The 25,443-nt window shown below is 38.3% G+C and overlaps 1 protein-coding gene across 13 annotated transcripts in view; it reads right to left on the minus strand.

Annotated features, from left to right (window-relative positions):
- Window positions 1-25,443, minus strand: part of CEP126 (centrosomal protein 126) — a 101,371-nt gene that overhangs the window by 12,844 nt on the left and 63,084 nt on the right. For 6 of the 13 annotated variants that reach the window (XM_038536378.1, XM_038536377.1, XM_038536379.1 and 3 more), the window contains 5 exons: window positions 24,658-24,856; window positions 18,238-20,359; window positions 11,602-11,714; window positions 7,432-7,507; window positions 5,477-5,686 (listed from right to left, as the gene is read on the minus strand). In XM_038536378.1, coding sequence (XP_038392306.1) covers window positions 5,477-5,686; window positions 7,432-7,507; window positions 11,602-11,714; window positions 18,238-20,359; window positions 24,658-24,765 — 2,629 coding nt within the window. In that variant the 5' untranslated portion in view covers window positions 24,766-24,856. Of the gene's footprint in view, window positions 1-5,476; window positions 5,687-7,431; window positions 7,508-11,601; window positions 11,715-18,237; window positions 20,360-24,657; window positions 24,857-25,443 lie in introns of those variants that run through there. The other 7 variants (XM_038536370.1, XM_038536371.1, XM_038536375.1 and 4 more) reach the window with 5 other exon arrangements.

Here is a 25,443-nt window from a genome sequence, read left to right on the forward strand (position 1 = left end):
CTGTGTTGAGTCTACTGGTGAGGTGATATTTTTCATTTTTCTCTCTCATGTGTCCATCTGACTCTGTTTCCGTATCTTTTTAGATTCCCCGTGTGTTCATGCACATCTCTTTTCTTTCTTTAGCATGTTAGTCACAGTCATTTAAAATTACCCACCTGAGACTTCCAGTGTCTGAGTCATCTCTGTGTCTCTGTCTGCGGATTGCTTTGTCCCTTGAAAATATTTTCCTTGCTTTTTTTTTTTTTTTTTTTTTGGTGTCTCTTCATATTTGACTGACTGCTAAACTTTATGTTTAGAAGTGGTTACTAAGGCAAATTGTACTCATGCCTTGACATGGCTGTGCCTCCTCTGCTAGGCAGCTGGAGTGAATGTGGCTCATCAACAGGATCAAAGTAGGCTCCGTGCCCAGTATGGTGGCTGAACCAACAACCTGAGATCAAGAGGCCCTCCTCCATTGATGGTGTGGCTGGGCAGCCCTGGGTTGGGGCTTTGTGGCTGCTACGGTGCCCTTTAGTCCCTACTGGTTCCCCGTTCCTCTGCTGGTATTTTGTGCTCCTGCAGGGCTCACAGAAGTTTTTCTTGTCGGTCTTCCTGCTCCATGTCAGCCTTGGGCCTTCCCAGATGTCTGCACACTAGCAGCGCGCTCTCTGTAGGCGCCTGCCCTCCCCAGCAGCAGATTCCTGTTGCTCACTTGGTTTTGTTGGCCTCACGGCAAGGAGCAGTGAAGTTGTCTGTTTTCATAGTTGTCAACTCTGCCTTCTGTCTCCAACATGTTTTATGCAAGAGACTTTTGTGCCTGTCCTCCAATAAACATTGGGAGGCTTATGGGGATCTGGGCCCATCCTGTCCCCTGCCAAACCCTAGTAGAAGCTTTTTTCTTTCCCCTTCCCCATACCCCCATCAGTCTTCACTTGAGCCTGGGGGCAACCCACAAAGCTTGCTGCATTGTTCTGTAGGAGAGAAGGTACTGTGCCGGGCCTCACGCCTTCCCCACAGCATGGCTCCCTCCTCTGCACCTGCTGCCCTGAGGCCCCATTTCACACACTGCCTGTCCCTGCCCTCCACCATCTCCTGCTCTGCTCTCTCTCTTTTTTAAAAAGATTTTATTTATTTATTCATGGGAGACAGAGAGAGAGAGAGAGAGAGAGAGAGAGAGAGAGGCAGAGACACAGGCAGAGGGAAAAGCAGACTCCATGGAGGGAGCCTGATGCAGGACTCTATCCCGGGGCTCCAGGATCATGCCTTGGGCCAAAGGCAGGCACTAAACCACTGAGCCACCCAGGGATCCCATCTATTGTTTAAATGTTTTATTTATTCATGAGAGACACAGAGACAGAGACACAGACACAGACACAGACAGAGGGAGAAGCAGGCTCCCTGCAGGGAACCTGATGTGGCACTCAATCTCAGGACCCCGGGATCACTGCCCTGACCAAAGGTAGATGCTCAACCACTGAGCCACCCATGTGCCCCTGCTCTCTACTTCTCTCATGAAGAACATGTAGGTTCATGGAGAAGAATCTGTAAGTGGGTGTGAACTCTTCTCTTCTGTGGCTCCCAGGGGTTTTACATTCTCATAGTAATTCACACTTACCCTTTAGCACTTTGTTAAACATTTAAGCAGAATTCCTAACATCAGCTTTTATGGAATCTGGCATTTCTTTCCCCCATACTCTGTCCCAGGTGAGCTAATGCTCCTGTCCTGTTTCAAAATATTCTGTAATTTTCATTATGGTATGAAAATAATTTTATTTTGAACCACAGTTTATTTAAAAATGTGCTTCTCTCTCTTTTTTAAAGATTTCATTTATGAGAGAGAGAGAGGGGGAGAGAAAGAGGTTGAGCAGGGGGAAGAGCAGAGGGAGAGGGACAAGTAGATTTTGTGCTGAGTGGGGAGCCGGATGCAGGGCTCAGGTCATGATCTCAAGGTCATGAGACTGAGATCATGACCTGAGCCAAAAATCAAGAGTCAGATGCTTAACTGACTGAGCCACCTGGGTGCCCAGAAATGTACTTGTTAATGGTTATCTTTTTGTTATTCATTTTTAGCTAAATTGCATTGTGGTCAGAGTCTGTGCAAAACTCCAATCCTTTGAAATGTTTCAGGCTTGTTTTATGGTATAGTATATGGCTCATTTTAATACATATTCTATGTATATTTGTAAAGAATGTGTCCCTTTAATCAAGTTTGTTAATCATGTTTGATTCTTACACATCTATTTCATTTCTTTTTTTCTATCTAGTCTGTTTTTTCTTTTTTTTAAAATAAATTTATTTTTTATTGGTGTTCAAACTATCTAGTCTGTTTTTTCTATCAATTCCTAGCAATGTAAAAAAAGAAATCTCCCACCATGGCTAAAACATATTTTAGATATTTTGAGGCATGTTTTTAAATGCATATAAAATGAAAATGTTTTATATATTTCTCCTGAATTAAAGCTTTGATCATCATGATCCTCTTTATGTCTACTAATGCATGCTTTCTGCTTTATCGTCAATTTTGTTTGATAATAATACATTGAAACTAATTTTCCTTTGGTTAGAATTTGCTTGGTATTTTCCATCTTTTTTATTTTCAGCTATTCTATATCCTTATGTTTTAAATATAGTGTTTATAAACAAAATATAATGTTATAAAATATAAATTTTAAAAAGATATTTATTTAAATATTTTAATTATTTGAGAGAGAGAGTGTGTGAAAGAGAGAGCACAATGGGAACAGCAGAGTGAGAGAAGTAGACTCCCAGCTGAGCCCCACGTGGGACTCTATCCCAGAACCTTGAGATCATGACCTGAGCTGAAGGCAGATGCTTCACCGACTGAGCCACCCAGGCACCCCTAAAAGATCTTTTAAATGTAGCATATAATCCACATACATTCATTGTCAGAACATTTGTATATACCATTTTATAGCACAGTTTTTCTGTTTATCCTATGTCTTCTATGTTTATTTTTCACTCTCTTCTGTTCTTATCATGGATCAATTTGACTTTTTTTTTTTTGCATGCCACTTTTCTCCTTAACCAGTTTGAAAATTGTATACTCTATTTCTAGTCCTTTACATGTGACCCTTGTAACTATCAGAAGCATACTTCCTCTACCACTATCTAAAGTTAATCTGACCAAGGGAGTATCATGCTATGTGAAATAAGTCAGAGAAAGACAAATACTGTAAATTTCACTCATATGTGAAATTTAAGAGACAAAACAAATAAGCAAAGAAAAAAAGAGACAAACCAAGAAACAGACTGAACTATGGAAAACAAGCTGCTGGTGGCCTGAGGGCAGGTGGGCAGTGCAACGGGGAAGCAAGCAATGGGGATGGAGGAGGGCATTTATGATGATGAGCACTGAGTGATGTGCACAAGGTGGAACCAGTATATTGAACACCTGAAACTAATATAACACTGTATGTTAGTTATACTCAAATAGAAAAAGGTTAAACTGTACCAAATTCCTTAAGAAGAATCCTACTAACCTAGTATCATTTTTGTTCTCCCAACGAATACACTATTCTTAATAGGTATTTATTTTAATAGGCTAATGTTTTTCTTTCTGAAACACACATGACTTTATTAACGTTTGTTTTACATGACATTTGCTCAAATTTACCCTCTCAGACTGAGATTACTTCTGGTCTGCTGAAATGCATTCTTTAGAATTGCCTTTGGTAAGGATTTGCTATTAACAAAATCTCATAGAAAATGTGCCACAGGGGATCCCTGGGTGGCTCAGTGGTTTAGCGCCTGCCTTCGGACCTGGGAGTGATCCTGGAGTCCTGGGATCGGGTCCCACGTCGGGCTCCTTGCATGGAGCCTCCTTCTCCCTCTGCCTGTGTGTGTCTCTGCGCCTTTCTCTCTCTCTCTGGGTCTCTTATTAATAAATAAATAAAATCTTAAAAAAAAAAAAGAAAAGAAAATTGCCACATCCTACACAGATACACACGAGACAGAGGGCGGTGGAAAAGCTTGCACATCTTTCTCTGTCATCTGCTCAATCCCGAAACTCAGATATGGAAGCTTTTCCCAGCCCTCTTGGTCCCTGGGTATATAACTGTATGGTGTAGCTCCTTGGGAGGCGCAACGTTATGGGGTGAGGATCTTCTGGAGACTACCCATCAGGGCTTTGTATCCTGTTTCTTTATCTGTGAAGCCATGAAAAGCAAAGTGTGTGGGTTAAATAAATATCCACAAGACAACAGCCAGCTACAGCATTTTCCTTAACTTTCTGGGTTTTTATCTGTATTCAGTTCCTGGTCTTAGAATTCCTTATATTCAGGGCACCTGGGTGGCTCAGTCAGTTAAGTGTCTGACTCTTGATTTCTGCTCAAGTCATCTCAGTGTTGTGAGATCAAGCCCCACGTTGGGCTCTGTGCTGAGTGTGGAGTCAGCTTAAGATTCTCTCTCTCCACTCGCCCCCCACCCAAAAGAATTGCTTATATTCTAACCAGCTAATGTTATATTTAAGTTTTTCCTTTTTTAAAGGTTGCATTTATTTATTCATGAGAGACAGAGAGAGGCAGAGACACAGGCAGAGGGAGAAGCCAGCTTCCTGCAGGGAGCCTGAGGTAGGACCCGATCCCAGATCCTAGGATCATGCCCTGAGCCGAAAGCAAACGCCCCACTGCTGAGCCACCCAGGTGTCCCTGTTATATTTAAGATTTTTAAAAGTACTTAATTCAGAATTTACGGTTGTTTTCGATGGATGGTCACTAAAGCTACCTAGCCTGTCGCATTGCTGAGATGGAAGTGTATTTATACATCACTAAAAGATAGATAAGCCTGTTAAAGAAACTGACATCATCATAAATGACATAAATATGGTATATGTGAAATAGTAAGGTATATGCAAATATATATAATATGGACATAAAAATTTATTTATTTATTTATTTATTTATTTATTTATTATAGAGAGAGGGAGAGAGAATGTGTGTGTGAATGGGGGGAAGGGGAGAGGGCAAGAGAGAATCCTCAAGCAGACTCCCCACTGAGTGAGGAGCCTGATGAGGGGCTCAGTCTCACGACCCTGAGATCACAACCTGAGCTGAAATCAAGAGTGTTATATAACCAACTGAGCCACTCAGGCACCCCTACTCAAGTATATTTTTAATTGTCACATACTTGATTTAAATAGCTAATAATCTGGATACATTATTTCCAATTTGTAAATTAAAATCTTTTTAAAAATGTTTAAACATTTTTTTAAAACATTTTTAAAAAGATTTTATTTATTTACTCATGAGAGACATAGAGGGAGAGGCAGAGACACAGGCAGAGGGAGAAGCAGGCTTCCTGTGGGGAGCCTGATTGGGACTCGATCCTAGGACCTCTGGATCATGTCCCGAGCCGAAGGGAGATGCTCAACCACTGAGCCACCCAGGCATCTCTAAATTAAATTAAATTAAATTTTAAATTAAAATAGTCTAAGTACAAAATATAACATTTCTTGTAAAAGGTGTTCTTCCATACTTACAGTATAACCTCTCACTGAGACGACTGAGGGACTGTAGGATCTTCTGTTCTTTGGCTGAGCGTGCACAGATGTTGAATGACTGGGTCTTATTTAAAGCTAGATTTGGTTTCTGTAGCTGCTTGCTATTCATGACAGTAAGAATTTCATCCTCAGGCACTGAAGCTCTCACTAGGTTTTCAGCCATCAAAAACTGAGAAGTACTATCTGAAACTACAGAAATTCTACATTAATTATTCTTTGATCCTTTGTCTTTGGGATCTTATACCTACTTAACTGACATGTTTTTCAAATAGAAACCCAGTAAATGTTCTATTACTTTGCACTTTATTTATCAGCATTATCTATATCTAATAGTTTTCCATCTCTGTTTAAAAAACAGAAATTCAAAATGATGGCAGTAAGGCAATGAAAATCCTGAGCTAAAGGAAAAACACATCAAGTTTAGATTATGTTTGTGTAGTAGGTTTGTTATTCATTGGTAGTTCAAAGAGAAGGTAGATTGCCTTTATAATAACAATCAAGATAAATTATAAATAAAAGAGTAAAAGAAAAGGAATTTAAGGAAATGTTAGAAAACCAGACAATGAGCTGAAAAGAACTGAAAGCGTAGGAATAGACCCAGATAGGTACAGGAATTTAACATATGTCAAAGAAGCATCAAAGTCTTGAGGGCAGGGACAGATGACTCAATAAATTAGTATGTTGCTTATTAAAGAATCTATTTGCAGTGTTCTTTTAAATCATCCATTTGAACAAATTCAAAGGAAATTTTAAAAATTTAATTTAATGAATGAAACCATTAAAGCAATCTAGAGGAGAAAGGAAGAAATGCTTCTGAATTTCTGTGTTGGGAAGGTTCTTTAGTCTTAAAAGTAATGGAGAATCACTAAGACTATAAGAGAAGTTAATTATTTAAGGGCAGTCTTCCCTAACAGACTTTAAGTTTTTGAAAGGCAAGACTTGTGTGTGTTTTGTGCATTACTGTATATCCAATATCTAGTTGTAGGTGGGAAATTAGCTCTCATTTGTTGTTGTTGTTTTAAGATTTTATTTATTTATTCATGAGAGATAGAGAGAGAGGCAGAGACACAGGCAGAGAGAGAAGTAGGTTCCTGTGGGGAGCCTGATGCAGGACTTGATCCTGTGACTGGGGATCACACCCTGAGCCGAAGGCAGATGCTCAACCACTGAGCCACCCAGACATCCCTTGATTGTTTGTTGAATGAAAAAAAAAGGAAGGCTTCTAAATGTAAACATATAAGTGGAGTAAAACATAAATAATAAAGAAATAAAAACATGTGCAATTAATATGAAGAATAGAACCCTTGATATTTAAAGAATTTGCAGAAATCAGTAAGAAAATACCAAAACTCCAATATCTAAAGGAAAAAACAATATGAAGGACCAATTCACCAAAAGTAAAGATACATAAACAACTAAGCATATTTTTATAAAAGATATATAATTCAAAACTAATATAACAGAATTTCTTTGCCTGCCATGTAAGCAAATCATAGAAATAATTCTACCTCAAGTTGGCATACACCCTAGAAAAGTTTTAAATGGTATTGCTCAGGAAAATACTTTAGAATCTGTAAAAGGAGCTATAACAATGCCTATTTCCTCTGATCCAGTAATCACTTAATACATAGAATTTCATTCAACAAATCCTTATTTAGGTGCCAATGACATATCAAATACTGTGATTTTAATTCTTGGAATCTCCATCTTATGGACATGATCGAAAAGTCAGGGGAAAGCTTCATGTAGAAAGATGTTCAATACATCATTATTTAGAATAAAAAACCTGGCAACAGTGTAAATGTGCAGGGTAAGGGGAGCTTGAATCCCACACAGTCTACCGGTCACCTAGTGTGAACAGACTTGGGAAAGCCCACAGAGCAGTGAAATCGCTGGGAACAAAGCTCAGAGAAAAACCTTAAACTGACACATACCTTCTTTACCATGAGAAGTACCCCTTATAGTCTGTTTTGGCTCACTTGAACTTGGCTGGACACTTTGTCCAAAATTCTACAAAAATATAATAGTACATCAGAATATATCTCCATATTTAAAAGTTCATGATTATACATTTAGTAAAAATAAATATGCACTCCATATAGTTTTAGTAAAAATAAATATGCACTCTACATAGTTTCAGTTATCACGGCTCATGAAACCTGTATCAAAGCAGAAATCCACAGGCAACACCCTTTTTGAACTTGGCCACAGTAACTTCTTGCAAGATACATCCACGAAGGCAAAAGAAACAAAAGCAAAAATGAACTATTGGGACTTCATCAAGATAAGAAGCTTTTGCACAGCAAAGATACAGTCAACAAAACTAAAAGACAACCTACAGAATGGGAGAAGACAGTGCAAATGACATATCAGATAAAGGGCTAGTTTCCAATATCTATAAAGAACTTATTAAACTCAACACCAAAGAAACAAACAATCCAATCATGAAATGGGCAAAAGACATGAAGAGAAATCTCACAGAGGAAGACACAGACATGGCAACATGCATATGAGAAAATGCTCTGCATCACTTGCCATCAGGGAAATACAAATCAAAACCACAATGAGATACCACCTCACACCAGTGAGAATGGGGAACATTAACAAGGCAGGAAACCACAAATGTTGGAGAGGACGCGGAGAAAAGGGAACCCTCTTGCACTGTTGGTGGGAATGTGAACTGGTGCAGCCACTCTGGAAAACTGTGTGGAGGTTCCTCAAAGAGTTAAAAATATACCTGCCCTACGACCCAGCAATTGCACTGTTGGGGATTTACCCCAAAGATACAAATGCAATGAAACGCCGGGACACCTGCACCCCGATGTTTACAGCAGCAATGGCCACGATAGCCAAACTGTGGAAGGAGCCTCGGTGTCCAACGAAAGATGAATGGATAAAGAAGATGTGGTTTATGTATACAATGGAATATTACTCAGCTATTAGAAATGACAAATACCCACCATTTGCTTCAACGTGGATGGAACTGGAGGGTATTAGCTGAATGAAGTAAGTCAGTCGGAGAAGGACAAACATTATATGTTCTCATTCATTTGGGGAATATAAATAATAGTGAAAGGGAATATAAGGGAAGGGAGAAGAAGTGGGTGGGAAATATCAGAAAGGGAGACAGAACGTAAAGACTGCTAACTCTGGGAAACGAACTAGGGGTGGTAGAAGGGGAGGAGGGCAGGGGGTGGGAGTGAATGGGTGACGGGCACTGGGGGTTATTCTGTAAGTTAGTAAATTGAACACCAATAAAAAATAAAAAATAAAAAAATAAAAAAAAACAAGGCAGGAAACAAGAAATGTTGGAGAGGATGCGGAGAAAAGGGAACCCTCCTGCACTGTTGGTGGGAATGTGAACTGGTGCAGCCACTCTGGAAAACTGTGTGGAGGTTACTCAAAGAGTTAAAAATAGACCTGCCCTATGACCCAGCAATTGCACTGTTGGGGATTTACCCCAAAGATTCAGATGCAATGAAACGCCGGGACACCTGCACCCCGATGTTTCTAGCAGCAATGTCCACAATAGCCAAACTGTGGAAGGAGCCTCGGTGTCCATAGAAAGATGAATGGATAAAGAAGATGTGGTCTATGTATACAATGGAATATTCCTCAGCCATTAGAAACGACAAATACCCACCATTTGCTTCAACGTGGATGGAACTGGAGGGTATTATGCTGAGTGAAGTAAGTCAATCGGAGAAGGACAAACAGTGTATGTTCTCATTCATTTGGGGAATATAAATAATAGTGAAAGGGAATAGAAGGGAAGGGAGAAGAAATGAGTGGGAAATATCAGAAAGGGAGACAGAACATGAAAGACTCCTAACTCTGGGAAACGAACTAGGGGTGGTGGAAGCGGAGGAGGGCGGGGGGGTGGGGGTGAATGGATGACGGGCATTGAGGGGGGCACTTGATGGGATGAGCACTGGGTGTTATTCTGTATGTTGGTAAATTGAACACCAATAAAAAATTAATTTATTAAAAAAAACAAAGCAGAAATCAAGAATTCCTGGAATAAGTCCTTTCTAGGGTAACTCAGTATTTAAAAAAATGTTTTATGTGGATTTTGGAAAATGTTCAGGTTGCAGTGTTACCTTGGATATTGGAAGAAGGAAGTTAGAGTGCTAGTTCAAGGGCTGGCAAACACTGACGGTAAGTAAGGTCTATAAGCTGGTGGGTTTACATTGTCACCGCAGGCGGGGCCCCCACGAGGCCAGGGACCCCAGGAGGCCAGGCTTGCAGAAGAGCTGGTGCTGCCCCAACGCCCTGGAGGCCAGGACGCCCCAACCCGGGGCACGCAACCCTTTCCCTTGGCGCTCGGGTGTGGCAGCGCTGCTCCAGATTGTTGGGGGACCAGGCTAGCACTGTCCCGGCCTCGGTCACTGTGGCCTCCACCAGAGACTGGGGGTCCCCTGCCCTGACTGCCGGGCAGGGATTGTCGTGGGCTGGAAAGCTCCCAATAGGAACTGGACCCTGCGGAGGCTCCTCGGTTAAAATCAAGAGGGCAGAGAAAGTTAAACTTCCCGTGGTGACCGCGGCCATTCCAAAGCCAGCACGAGGGTGTAGGGCACTGAAGCAGGTGCGCCTGGGGTGGGCTACACTGGAGAGGGCACAGGGGGCCGTGAACGGTGGGGGCAGGGAGGCGGGCATGGTGGGAACCAGGACGGTACGCATGAGTTTACCAATTTAACAGTTCCTTTTCGTTTGTTGTTCTAACTGTATATTGCTTTAGCATTTAAAATATACGAATAAGGGGATCCCGGGGTGGTTCAGCGGTTTGGCGCCTGCCTTTGGCCGGGGGCACGATCCTGGAGTCCTGGGATCGGTCCCGCGTCGGGCTCCCGGCATGGAGCCTGCCTGTCCCTCTGCCTGTGTCTCTGCCTCTCTCTATATATGTCTACCATAAATAAATAAATAAATCTTAAAAAAATAAAATATACGAATAAAATGAAATGCTTGTTCACTTGACGGATTGCGGATGCTGCTCTGAACATGGGGGTGGAAGGCAGAACTTGCACTGCTGAGGAAGCGCTAATATCTGGTTAATTAGATGCTGGGGGCAGCTAATTCACATCCTACAGAACTCACTGACTTCTGTCTTACTGTTAAAAATCCTTCTTGGGTGAGTTTCCTCCACATTAAAAATCCCATCTATATAAAACAATGAATAGTTCTTACAATATATAAATCATAGAATCCTCAGCTCAGAAGTTGGATATAAATTCTCCATAAGGCAGTCATTCCACTGCTATCAAAAACTCAAAAGTGCTACTTAAAGTAGAAATTCCAAATGAAATACTATTTACTCATCCATCTACATGTTTTATATTTTAAATTCAATACTTGGATGAGGTTAGACCACCAGAAAATGTCATAGTTAGGTCATTTAGCTCTTACGGATGACCTCCATTAATTTAAAAATTACTTTTCTTAAGCTTTCGACTTTTACTAACCATCACTATCTTGAACAGCCATGTGGACTGTGAAGAGGAGTCTATCCATCCCCAACTCCAGGTACCCCACAGAAGGGCCTCAGGGGAACCTCTCTTCCCACACGGCCCTTCAAACAACATCCTACCAACATCAATGACCTCGAGAATATGCACCTCATCATCCTACCTTCCTCTTGCCATATCTTCCAGGGAGCTTAGATCATAGAGCATAGAGGATATTTGAACATGAACTAGATTAGTCTTAATCTAAAAAGTCTTGTCTTGATTAGTCTTGTCTAAAAAGAAAGACAAGCAAGTTAGAGCCCTGGATACACTCACTCTATCCAGGGCTCTAACTTGCTTGTCTTTCTTTTTTCTTTTTTAATGTATACTTAAAAACATTGTTGTGAATAACATGTTTGTATTCCAGAGCTGAATATAAATAATACATGAAAGAATGGTAATTTGTTAAGGTTGGTTTAAAATCTTCATTAGTAATTGATCATATAGGCAGATAGAATATAGCAAATAAGTACAGTAAGTTCCTAGCGTAGGGATTCATGCTGTGGTCCACACTTTACAGCAAAAGCACAGTGTTTGAGAACATTCTGTTTTCCAAGCAATTTTTCACTACTGAATACACATTGTTACTAATATCACACTTACATTCATTTGCTCATTGTACTTCTTTCCTACAGATCCAGAGTTTTGTCTTTTCTGTTCTAAAAGGCTTCTCTGCTTATTTTCAGCAATTCGTTTTCTTCTTACCACAGTAGAATCTTAATGCCAACAAAATGTCAAAATTAATACATTATATGTACAAACTTACGAGTTACCTTCACACATCACAGAAAACCCTAAATTTCATTCATACAGTCAGAAAACTCTTCATGCGCTTCTGTTATATGTACTATGCACCAAATAGTTACAATAATGAACTAAACAAAATCTCTGCTTCTGAGGAGTTTATAGTTTAGACCAGTGACCTCCAAATGTGCTCTAGAACACTAGGAGGAAAGGTAGAACAGATCACTGCTCTGCAGGAAGAACATACTAGAATTCCAATTTGTATTTATTGTCAAACAATTAGATATTAAACTTCACTATGTTCATATATGGTTGATGCTGGCACCCTTGTTGGTTTGCAAAGTAGGTGACTGTACTTTGCATACAGTAAATCGAGTTTTCCTAGAGGAACTACATGTGAGACTGGCAATGGTATCATTCATGAGTGCTCTCTGGCCTCCTGTAATGTATTGAACTTCATATGTGCCTGGTAAGTAGATTTATGGCCATCTCATAGCATCTGAATGAGTTCTCACAAAATGGAAGTCTAAAAAGACACTTTTGTAGTGCTTCCATTGTATGCACAATGTTTTATCATTTAAGGTGAATTATAATGGGTGTATGGATTTTTTTTATTGTTTTTCTATCCTTTTTATATGACTAATTAAAAACATTCTTAGAGAGAGAGGCAAATCAAGAAATAGACCCTTGACTGCAGAGAACACACTGATGGTCACCAGAGGGTGGGGGTGGGGGGGATGGCTAGATGGGTGATGGGGATGAAGGAGCACACCTGTGATGAGCCCCAGGGTTGTATGGAAGTGTTCAATTAATGTACTGTACACCTACTGTACTGTAGGCAGTTTGCAGATCCCGAGACAAGATGATGTAGAAGTTCCTTCTACTGCTAATATTTTATGATTTAACTTGTTTTCACAGCAATGCTATTTCCTTTTTTTTTTTTTCAATGCTATCTCCTTAGGAAAGTTAAATTGATTATTCAGTCATCTGCCAAATACAGAGTTTATGAGGTATGTACGTACTTTTCTGCTGTTTGCTATTAATAGTAGCCGAGGTATAGAAACCTAAGTGTCCATCAATGGATGAATGAATAAAGAAGACATGGTTTCTATAAACCGTAGAATATTATTCTGCCACAAGAAAGGTGGTTCCGCCATTTGTGACAACATGGATGGGACTTGAGGGTATTATGTTGAGTGAAGCAAGTCACACAAAGACAAACACTGTATGATATCACTTATGTGTGGAATCTAAAAAAGCTATACTAGGGGCCCCTGACTGGCTCAGTTGGTAAAGTATGGAGCTCTTAATCTCAGGGTTGGGAATTAAAGCCCTATGTTGAGCATGGTGCCTACTTAACAAAAATTTAAAAGGCTGAACTAGTGGAAACTGTTGAAGAGTGAGTGGTTCCAGGGTGCAGGAATTGAGATGTTGGTCACAGTTCAAACTTGTAGTAGAAGATGAGTATGTTCTGGAGTTCTGTGCTCTGCATCATGATTATACTCAACAATACTGCATCATATACTTCAAAGCTGCTAAGAGACTAGATCCTAAATGTTCTCACCACAACAGATAAATGACAATTATGTGATCAATGGAGGTGTTGGCTAGCTACGGTAGTAACCATATTGCAATACATAAATGTATCAAATCACACAGTATACACCTTAAACTTACATAATGTAATATGTCAATTATCTTATAATAAAACAAGTATTTTTCTGCAAGAACTCCTCATATTCTTGCAAAACTACAGATTAAAGATAAAACTAATAACACAAATACAGGTAAATAAGAAAAAGGTGATTTATTTTTTATTCTCCTTATAAACTCTTTGCCACAAAATGACAGTGACAGTATCATATTTATAACAAAGTTAGAGACACAAATTGAAAAATTATCAAATTATAAAAATAAACCTCATCCTAAATGCATATTGTACCTTGAGATATTAGCTAATAATGGTATATGAATGGTATATGAAATGAAGTAATTGACCTGAAACTAAGCAAAGCATTATTTTTTAAAAATTTTTTAAGCGGGATCCCTGGGTGGCGCAGCGGTTTGGCGCCTGCCTTTGGCCCAGGGCGCGATCCTGGAGACCCGGGATCGAATCCCACGTCGGGCTCCCAGTGCATGGAGCCTGCTTCTCCCTCTGCCTATGTCTCTGCCTCTCTCTCTCTCTCTCTGTGTGACTATCATAAATAAATAAAAAAATTAAAAAAAAAGATTAAGATTTTTTAAGCAAAGCGTTATTAATACATGAGAGAAAAAGTATTTTATATAATACATAAAATTATTTTAAAGATTTTAAAATGTATTATTTATAAAATACAAAAATTTTAAGTTATTTTAAAAGGTTTGTACTTTATTTTTATTTCATTCTTTAAATGTTTCTATTTCTGGTTAAGGTTACATATTTTGTACAGTAATACATATGTATGCCATATCTGTATGTGTGTGCTCAAAATTTTTACTGTTCTATATCTAACTATACATATATATATATAATGCATATATTGTAAGTATACATATAAACTATAGCTGTATATAACTATCTATCTATATATCTAAATAACAACAAAGACCTCAAAGCTTCCAACTTTCAAGAAAGTTGGTTAATAACTGAACACCTGACCTTTGAGAGTAAGAAATAAGATAATTCTAGTTAATATTAATTCAGCATTTATAATTGTCTAGGCATTGTTCTAAGAGTTGTAGCAGGCACTATTATCATCACTGTTTTTACAGATAAGGAAATTAGGCACCAGAAAGGAGAAGTAACTTGTCTAAGGTCACAGAGTCAGTAAAGGACAAAGCTGGAATTTACCTCTAAGTAGTTAATCTGTAAAATCTGAAAATCTGGCTCTTACCCTCTATACTAGTAACTTCCATTCAATTTGACTGTGTCTGACAGAAAGAAATATATTTTGCACTGTGGTCCAGGATGCATATACAGTTCTGTGAAACATATTTACCTTTATGATATATGATGAGCTCTAGTAGTTTCTATCTTAGAACATTCTAATTCTAAAATTATATTTTACTAAAAAAATTCTGATCACCACTCATGAAACAAATTTTATAATCTACTAATGAGATACAACCTGTAGTTTAAAAAGTTCTGTGTTATTTTTATTCCCACCCATATGGGTAAGCTAAGGGCTAAATATGCTAGGCTATGTATTATATGTTAGATGTTATAGTCTCTAGCAAGATCATCTGGGCATCAATAGAGTTTCTTTATGTTTTCTATGCTTAGAAGATCTTGGAAAGTTCCTATCTTTCCATTTTTTTTGAAGGGCTTTAAAAATACTTTAAGTAAAAATTTCCTTGGCCACATGACTGCTTTGTCAAGAATTTTTCCCTTCCTTCAGCCTGTTTGTAAATCTGGAGTCAAAATCTGCCAACACTTTTGTACTTTCTTGATTTGTAGCATAATCATTTGTTTTTGAGCTTTATTCTTTGTGTAGATGTTCAGTGTTGTGGATTATAAATTAATAATCCCAGGAACAGATACAGTTTATATGCTTAAAACTGTATATTGTTGCATTCACATACATGCAGCTAAATACTATCTAATAATTAATAATAGCTGAGAACCTTGATATAATTGCTATATCTATATCTATATATATACATACACACACATATATATATTTTTTTGCACTGGCATCTTTGGCCAAATTTCTTATATGAAAATTTTATCCAAATAGTTTTTTTTAAAACCAAAATTCAAAATAAAGCTACTAATCATTAATTAAGTAGTATGTCTTTAAAATGTATGGTATTTTTTTTTTTATGATAGTCACAGAGAGAGAGAGAGAGAGAGAGAGAGAGGCAGAGACATAGGCAGAGGGAGAAGCAGGCTCCATGCACCGGGAGCCCGATGTGGGATTCGATCCCAGGTCTCCAGGATTGCGCCCTGGGCCAAAGGCAGGTGCCAAACCGCTGCGCCACCCAGGGATCCCCTATGGTATTCTTAATTATAAACATAAGGACAAATTCTGGAGATGTTCAGAGAATGAAAGCAAATGATATATCAGATAAAGGGCTAATATCCAAGATTTATAAAGAACTTATCAAGCTCAACATTCAAGAAATAAATAACCCAATCATGAAATGGGCAGAAGACATGAACAGAAATTTCTCAAAAGAAGACATACACATGGCCAACAAGCACATGAGAAAATGCTCTGCATCACTTGTCATCAGGGAAATACAAATCAAAACCACAATGAGATACCATCTCACACCAGTGAATGGTGAAAATTAACAAGACAGGAAACAACAAATGCTGGTGAGGATGCAGAGAAAGGAGAACTCTCTTAACACTGTTGGTGGGAGTGCAAACTGGTGCAGCCACTCCAGAAAAAGTGTGGAGGTTCCTCAAGAAGTTAAAATAGAGCTATCATATGATCCAATAAATTATGGAAGCCACCCAAGCAAGGGTCCACTGGTAGATGAAGGGATAAAGAAGATGTGATATACATATGCACACACATGTATACAATGGAATATTACTCAGCCATGAAAACAATGAAATCTTGCCATTTGCAACCATAGGGGTGGATCTAAAGAGTTTAAGGCTAAACAAAATAAGTCAGTCACAGAAAGACAAATGCCATATGATCCCACAAATATGTAGAATTTCAGAAATATAACAAATGAAGAAAAAAGTGACAAACCAAAAAACAGACTCTTCAACTATAGAGAACAAACTGGTGGGAAGTGGTGTATGTGTGTATATATATATATACACACACACACACACACATATATATATATATACATTTATTTATGTGTGTATATACATATATACATACAATGGAAATTTTCTCAATCTATATGATGCTTTCATTTTTGGCCGGGAGAAGTGTGAAAATTATAGTTACATTGTAAAATGCATAGATTAAAAGAGAATGAAATATTTATTGAGAAAAATAATTTTTTAAAATCTAGGTTTTTGCAGACTCTTAACTACAGAGAATAAATACACCGAGGGTCATCAGAGGGGAGGTAGATGGCGGATGGGGGGAAGCATGGGATGGGGATGAAGGAGGGAACTTGTGATGAATAAACAATGAGGGCAGCTCGGGTGGCTCAGTGGTTTAGTGCCGCCTCCAGCCCAGGGTGTGATCCTGGAGACCCAGAATCAAGTCCTGCATTGGGCTTCCTGCATGGAGCCTGTTTCTCTCTCTGCCTGTGTCTCTGCCTTTCTCTCTCTCTCTCTGTGTCTCTCATGAATAAATAAAATCTTAAAAAAAAAAGAAGAAACAATGAAAAGAAAAACCATCTAGATTTTTGTAGATAAGTACTGAAAGTTTTTAGATTAGAGTCTTTGCATTTAGCTTCCCATCTGCTAATACGACTTAGATCCATTCAATCTGAGAAAAGTGTGGGTGAGTTGTTAAGTGCCAGGACCTGGGGAGACAGTGATAAATTACAACAAAAGCCCCTTGTCCTTAAAATCTCAGTCTAATTAAAGAAGACTTTTTAAAAAGGATTATTTATTTATTTATTCATGAGAGAGACAGAGGCAGAGACACAGGCAGAGGGAGAAGCAGGCTCCATGCAAGGAGCCCGACGTGGGACTTGATCCCGGGTCCCCAGGATCAGGCCCTGGGCTGAAGGTGGCGCTAAACCACTGAGCCACCAGGGCTGCCCTAAAGAAGACTTTGAATATTAAATTTTAAACGAGTTTCCTCTTTACATCATAGTATTCACGCATATCCTTGGTGAAAGAAAAGAATCACTTTACTGATTTTTTTTCCAAGTCGTATCTATTTCTCAATACGCAATTGATTCCTACTGGCAGGGACATTTATGGGCTTCTAGTCCATTCCCTCAGAGGAAGAGCGCTCCATGAGGAGTTACCACTAAGGATAATGGCATACTATAGGGAGCTAATTTTCAACATGCTTAATGGAATGCCATCATTTTTTCTCCATATGAAAACCAACGTACATGTAGGTTTTATAAAAGTAGGGCTGCCACTGTTTTGGAAAGGGAATGGGAGGGTTAGGCACACCTATCATTAGCTTATAACTACCAATTTAATAAACATTTTAGAGAAAAAAGAAAGCATTATAACTACATTTATTTACATATCTAGAATAATTTAAAAATATTTTTCATTGTGCTTATTTTGACAGAAATTTTGGCTAGAATATTGGGATAATGTCATGACAGAATGATATGGGTTAGGAATCAGACTATTCTTTGTCCTCTCTCTCTTACAGTAACAAGAAAAGTCAGAAAAAAATGGAGGCTGGCAGTTTCTAATTTAGTTGAGCGAAGGTTGGGTGGTTGTCTTGGAAGCTGCAGCTACCTAGAGAAGGATGGAATGTTAGGGGAGAGAAGATTTTGTGCGGCTAAGTCATTACTTAATATTGTATCTACAGGGTGCATGCTGCTCTATTTGAAGAAGAAAAATTTCACAGGAATTAAAACATGGTACAGTTTATCTATACAAGTACGTAAATTTATTCTTACCAGCAGCCTTTTTGTTTTGACCCAGAATATTGTTCCATCTTTTCCACAAGGGGACCGATTCTTCTGGAGCAGTCCTAAGTGTCCCTGTGGGATAGCCTTCTTGGTAAACAGGGCACCTATGGGTGCCGAGTAACATCCCATCGTGTGGGGCCAGCACAGGAGTGCCATTGGGACCATCCATTTGTGCTACAGTTCTGCTCTCAGAAGAACAATACGGTGGAGAAGGCATCACAGGCACAGAGTCAGAACACACACCTGCAGGTGGAAAGCTGCTGTCTGCATTCCACTGATGGAACCTGTGTTCTGTTGGAAGCACATGTTTTGAATGAAAATAGTTATGTGTCATCATGTTCTGAGAGTCTTCAAGTGTTACTGGCCGACTTGGAGACACTTGTGTATTTTTACTGCTCCTACTATCTGACGGAGACTTGGGCGGAGGATGAGGCACAATCAGTCTCCCCTGAGCTTGCAGGTGTGTGCTGGTTCTGCTTGCGGACTGGGGCCGAAGGCCAGTGTCTCTTCTGTCTGCACACACGAAGGCAGACTGCACTTGAGCAGACCTCGCTCTTCTAAGGACTTTGGCACCACCCCTCTGTGGGTTGGCTTTCAGAGCTTTAGAACTACCCCCATGTAAAGGGGGTTGACTCTCTTCTTGTGTTGAGGGTGGCCAGGCTTGTTTAGCCATGTTATAACCCGAAGGCATAACACAGTTCCGAGGTACATGGTCTGTTCCAGGTTCTCCTAAGGCAGCGACACTTTCAGAAGCAGAATAATCCTCCTTGGGCTTCTTCCCATCAGCACAATTTACAGCACAGGCAGGAATTCTAATTATGTGGCTGGCAGCTCCACTTTTAGTCGGACTGTGGAAAGGCTGAGACCACTGTTGGGACAGTTCTATTCTGTTCTTCAGCAAAGTACTATCTGCAGCATTTTTTTCTGTATCTCCAGTTTCATCAAACCACCTCAGTTTTTTAATAGTCTTTGGAATTTCTGTACCTTTTTCTTTTGTTAATTCAATACTGTCTCTGATAGCTGCTGCTTTGTGATTTCCTAACTTAAGGCTTTGGTTTATGACTAGTGCCTTCAAACAATTATGTTCATATTTAGATTCTTTTTTTAAAATACTTTTAAGAAACCTCACACCATTTTTCTCATGAATGCTGTATTTCATTTTCTTGTACTGACTGACTAAGTCACAGTTAGAAATTACATTAGACACTAATGTTGATGTTTGGGCAATTTTGTGTTTTTTATCATTTGAACCAGAGTTGTGAGGTATATAGGCAGCTTGAAAATCATCTGAAAACAAAGGCAACTCTTCCTTACTACAATTAAAATATTTTAAATTCTCATCTTTAATATCTGTCAATTCTCTTAACTTATCAGAACACTGCATTGGGTCCATTTCTTTTATATGTAGATTGCTCTTTTGTAAGGGCCTAGCTGACTGTGTATTATATGGCAGAACCATACGTGTTGCCATAGGTACAAATGAAGTAGTTCTACTTTCTTGTCTTGATTCAGAATTGTTCCCTTGGTCTGAAAACGTAGCTATTTCCCGTGTTGGAGAATCTGGAGTGGTCCAGACTCTGCTGAATTTAAATGCTGGGCTCTCAGTAACAAATGGTCTCTCCCTTTTGAATGTTCCAGAAGAGGAGTCAGTTCTCATTAGGTTACTTTCAGAGACCTCTTTGCTTTTTCCATCTTGTACAACTATAGGTGGACTACTCATGAAGGCTACTGAATTATTAGCACTACTTGTGACTCTTTCCACAGGTGGATTTTGCTCTTTACCATTAAAATATTCACAAGAAGGTAGAACATTAGGTTTACTTAAAATATCTGAGAGATGTGTCACAGTCTGAGTATTTGGATCATTTACATTTATGAGCCAATTATTTATATGCTGAGTTTTAGAGAATGACAGTTTATCTTCATCAAAGCAGCTTAGATTAGTTGATTGCAGATTTACTGATTTGAGAGAAATAGAATTCTTCTGGTTTGATGTGGAAGGCTCCTTGTTAAGTGTTAAATATATTTCTTCACGTTCCCCAGCCTCAAGACTGTCTATACTTGAGAGAGTTTCAGAATTTGTTATTTGATTAACTTCATCACAAAATTTCTGAAAGAAAAAAAAAGAACATTGTTATATAGCTTGGAACTTTTTAAACACCAAAATTAATGATTCAACACACTACTGAGCCCTATTGTCCTTGGCATAGAAAATAGAGTAATACGGCTATAAATAGCATAAATATTTAACTAATCTTTATCCTTGGAGTCGTCCTTACAGTGAAAAAGAGGGAGCCAACAAAGACTTATACTAAAGTGTGTTTGCTTTAATTTCTACACCTAAAGCAACTACCTAATTATTCTAGCCACGGGGATAGCTTAGAAAAAAATTTTGCTATTGATATTCCATTTGGCCTATTGAGTTTCCCGAAGGTTTTATAACAGTATATGAAATTCTGAAAAATAGTTATTTACAAAGGGTATTTTTCCCCTGAAAGTTTCACTGGACTTGAATGAGGCTCCTGAAAGCTCTGTGCCCCTAATGTGAGTATCCTGTTGGTAGGGCTTCATCTTCAGATAGCAGGTGATCTTGTGGCCTACACGGTAGGGTTCACAGGAAGAGTTTTGTAGAAATAACTATACCTGGGTCCTGATGATTTAATATTTGGATGGGGTCCACGTATTGACTTTTATTTTAAAGTTCCCCAGGAAATTCTAATGTGGATGTAGAATTGACAATTATTGATTTTAATGAGTCCTCTTTTTAGATTTAGAACAGAAATAATTTCTATGAATTTCATAGACATTCTCATCACTATTTCAATGAAATTTCATGGAACTTATAAGTCTTTAATAAAATTTCATGATCATTTCAAAGTGTGGTATATGTTTAAAAATATTTCTAATTTCTCACATATACCTAGAATGCATTGATGTGTAGCACATATAAATAAATATATTCAAGAGGATTTTATTTATTTATTTATTTATTTATTTAAAATATTTTATTTATTTATTCATGATAGACATAGAGAGAGAGAGAGAGAGAGAGAGAGAGGCAGAGACACAGGCAGAGGGAGAAGCAGGCTCCATGCCAGGAGCCCAACGTGGGATTCGATTCTGGGACTCCAGGATCGTGCCCCGGGGCTAAAGGCAGGCACCAAACCGCTGAGCCATCCAGGGATTCCCGCAAGAGGATTTTAGATTGTAAGTCTTGTCAAAAGTGAAATGGACTCAAAAAGAAGGAAATTACTGTCCCTTAAGATTTTTCACAAATTTTAGAAAATTTAAATATTCTGATACTAAACAAAAATGTATGATTTTTCTAGCTCATTAAATAAATGAAGAAATCTAGGAAATCAATTACAGAATAAAAATATTTTAGTTTGTATAGTTAATGCCTATTGATATATTACCACAAAATAAGTTTTGAAAATGATTCACAAGAGTTTGATATTCCTAGCATTTACCTCCTACTTATCACATCAGTACTCTTGTGTCTTTTTTTTTTTTTTAAAGTGATGGTTACTCAGTCTAATCAGGAGAACAAAACAGAGCACACTGCCCATGCCTGTTTCTACAGCTGAGCTGCTATAATAGAAAATCATAAGGAAGCCCTCAAAGGCTTCCTTTGAGATTACATCTAATGAAATGTAGAAATCTGGGTTTGAGGGTCTTTCTAGATGTATGTGTGATATCCATGGCTCTAAGATTTCTGTTGTCACAGGTCTGTGATGGCCTCATACCCCTAAGCACCTGAAAAGTAGTTTAGCAACTTCTGATTTCACTAAACTATATTTTTTCCCTCAGATTTCTTCTCCTCAGTAAGAAATGAAACATTATATTCAGCTTCAACTTTTGCTTATAAGTTATGGCTATACAAACTGTACTAGTTTATACTTTTAGCATTTCAGTTTTAAAATCAATGTGATTGAGGTAAACTTATCTATCAAATGAACCCATTTTAAATGCATAATGGATTTTGACAAATTTTTCAGCCTTATCCACCATATCAAACAATCCAGAGAAACTTTCCATCTGCTGGAAGTCCACATCTACCCACCACTACCACTAATCTGCTATCACTACAGATCTGAGTTTTCATCTGCTAATATTTTCCTTCTAGAAAAATGGAAAACTTCTAGGTGCATTTCTTAGAGTATAGATGATGATGGTGTTCAGCTCGTGTTTGTTTGAAGATGACTATTTTGCCTTTATACCAGAACGATATTGCTAGCTGGATACAGAATTCTAGGTTGTAAGTTTTCTTTAAAAAAGAATTTAAAATGCTTCACTGTCTTCTGGCCTGAAGTTCATGTGGTCTGTCTTATCTTTGTTCACCCACATTGATCTCTTTTCCCCCCTAGATTATTTTCTCAAAGTAATTTTTAAAATTTGGGTGTATTTGGCACACAATGTCACGTTAGTTTCAGGTGTACGACACAGTATGCTGTGCCCAGCACAAGTGTGGCTTCATCTGTCCCCATACACATCTGGCACATATGCATCCTTGGCAGGGTGGGTGCACACATACATGTGTGCATATTTATTCTTCTTGGAGCTTGTTGGATCTATGCACTTTTAGTTTCACCAACTTTGAAACATTTTCAGGCATTATTTCTTTAAATACCCTGGGATTTTAATTAAATGTATGTTAGACTGCTTGATATTGTCTCACAGGTTACTAGCATTCTGTTCATTTTTTTCCAGTCTTTTTTCTCACAATGTTTCACTCTGGATGATTTCTACTGCCATGTCTCAAGTCCAGTAGTTTGTTTGTTTCTTTTCTTTCCTTATCTTCCTTCCTTCTTCTGCATGAAGAAGGCATCATGCCGCCGAGGAACGGGAAGGGGACGAAGGCCGGGAAAGAGGGGCCGCAGAGAGGCGGAGGGAGGAAGGAGTGGAGTTGGGCTTGAGTGGGGGGTGGGAGGGAGGGAGGGAGGAGGGGTGAGGGAGGGCGGGATTGAGGGGAAGGGAAGGACAGGAATGCAGGACGGAAGGAAGAATTAGGACGAGGGTTTGGCTTTCCGCTTATTTCTTTCATTTCTTTCTTTCTTCTTTCTTTTTTCTTTCTTCTTCTTCTTCTTTCTTCCTTCCTTCCTTCCTTCCTTCCTTCCTTCCTTCCTTCCTTCCTTCCTTCCTTCCTTCCTTCCTTTCTTTCTTTCTTTCTTTCTTTCTTTCTTTCTTTCTTTCTTTCTTTCTTTCTTTCTTTCTTTCTTTCATAATGCCTGGACCATTAAGTCCATCCAGTGAAATTTTCATTTTGCATATTTTCCAGATCTAGGTCTACTTGGTTCTTTTAAAAATACCTTTTTCAATAGATTCATTTTTTACTTTAATTCCTTGAAAATATTTCTAAAAATAGTTGTAAATTCCTGGCCTGTTAATCCTTTCATCTCTGCCCTTGTGTGTATGATTATATTGACTAATTTTTCTCCTGGTTATGGGTCCTATTTTCCTGCTTTTCAACATGTCTAGTAACTTTTGGTTGACTATTGGACATTATAAACATTATGTTATCTGTCTAGATTTTAGTCTATAAGAGAGTGTTAAGGTTTTTTTGACAAGCAGTTGGTTATCTGTGTATTTTGAGGCTTGTCCAAAGAATATGTTCAGGTGAAAACCTATGTGATTATAGGGCTTATCTCATTTGTTTTCCTTTTTTAAAGATCATACCTGATATTTGCCTATTGTCTAATGTCCAAAAACAGTTGTTTATTATATTTTATTCAGAATTATGGTTGTTTATTGCAGGTAGGTATTTCATCACAGCCAGAAGAAGCCTCCTGCTTTCCTTTTTTTAAAGCCTTGTCATTATTACTTAGTTATTGGATAAATCAGGCCAAGATTATCAATTTAATCTTGATACCAGCCTACTAAAAATATCATAAATGTGTATAATTACTTGTGAAAAACAAAGTGCATGAATATATCAGGAAAATCAGCTGAAATCCATACTCATTTGTGTGGGGGGAACCAAGTGAATGCATGACCAGAGATAGAACAGAAATGCCATTTCTAGCTAATTGTGACATATTTTCATTAAGAAACTAATGTCCATATGTATTATAATTTTCAGGATGCTCTTTGTAATCCAGTCTCTAACAATGATACTTTTATTACATTGTACTTTTACATAGCTTTCATATTTGATCAGAAAATAACATTTGTAGAGCATATTTTTCCAAATACGAGAGACGGAAAAAGAATAGAGAAAGCAAAGTGAAAAATGAGCAAAAGGCAGAAAAATCTAAACACTTATTTCTGTAATATCTGTGATGAATTTTGTTAACTCATTCACATCCTATCCTTGGTTAATGGCATACTTTTCTTTGGTGTAGAACACTGCAGAGATGGGACAGAATTATTACTAGATACTAAAATATTAACATATTTATAGTTTCATACTTGCAAACTGCTTAGATGCTGATCTTCTAGGAGTTTCTGAGTTTCTTCCAGTTTAAGCTGGAACGCATCTTTGTTAGTAGCCAAGTTTGCCCTGTTGTTTTCCTTCATTTCTTTATCACAATTGATTTTGGATAAGAGATGTTTCTGATGCTTGTGACCATTTTTTGACAATGATGAAGGCAAGGCATTATCTATAGCTCTGTGAATCATACATAAAAAATATTTAGTACATTTAAATAAAGTTAACCTCTATATAAATGATACATTTATGGTGTGTGTGTGTGTGTGTGTGTGTGTGTGTGTTGAGATAAACACATTTAAGGATACTGGAATGGGAATTTAAGGCAGTCAATAGTAGAATCCAAATGGTTGTGGTATTTTAGTGCCAGTAAAGCACTCCACCTTCATGTAGGAATACCCAATTTTTCATGGCTTTGATTATAAAATCCCATTTCTCTGTTGTTTGGGACGGATATAGAAGGAGTTCCTGTAGACATGTAGAATCAGTCCTTAGTTCTATAAGAGCATTTCTATCTGTATAAAATGTGCTGCATTCCCCTTTGTTCTGAGTTGATGTTATAGCTAGTAGGTATTCCTATAGCCCAATTACAGTTGGTTGGAGATTCAAGCAGATAGAAAATATGAAAATTGCCTGTTGGGGCAGGCAGGAATTTCCATCCTACTTTACTAGATTTAGAAGCCTGGATCTTACTCACTGGAGGAGAATATACACACTTGTTTTCAGTGTATCACAAATACAAGCATGTTTTTCATGCCACAGAAGGG

This window comes from Canis lupus, chromosome 5, assembly GCF_011100685.1.
Source record: "Canis lupus familiaris isolate Mischka breed German Shepherd chromosome 5, alternate assembly UU_Cfam_GSD_1.0, whole genome shotgun sequence".
In the NCBI taxonomy this organism is placed as follows: domain Eukaryota; kingdom Metazoa; phylum Chordata; class Mammalia; order Carnivora; family Canidae; genus Canis; species Canis lupus.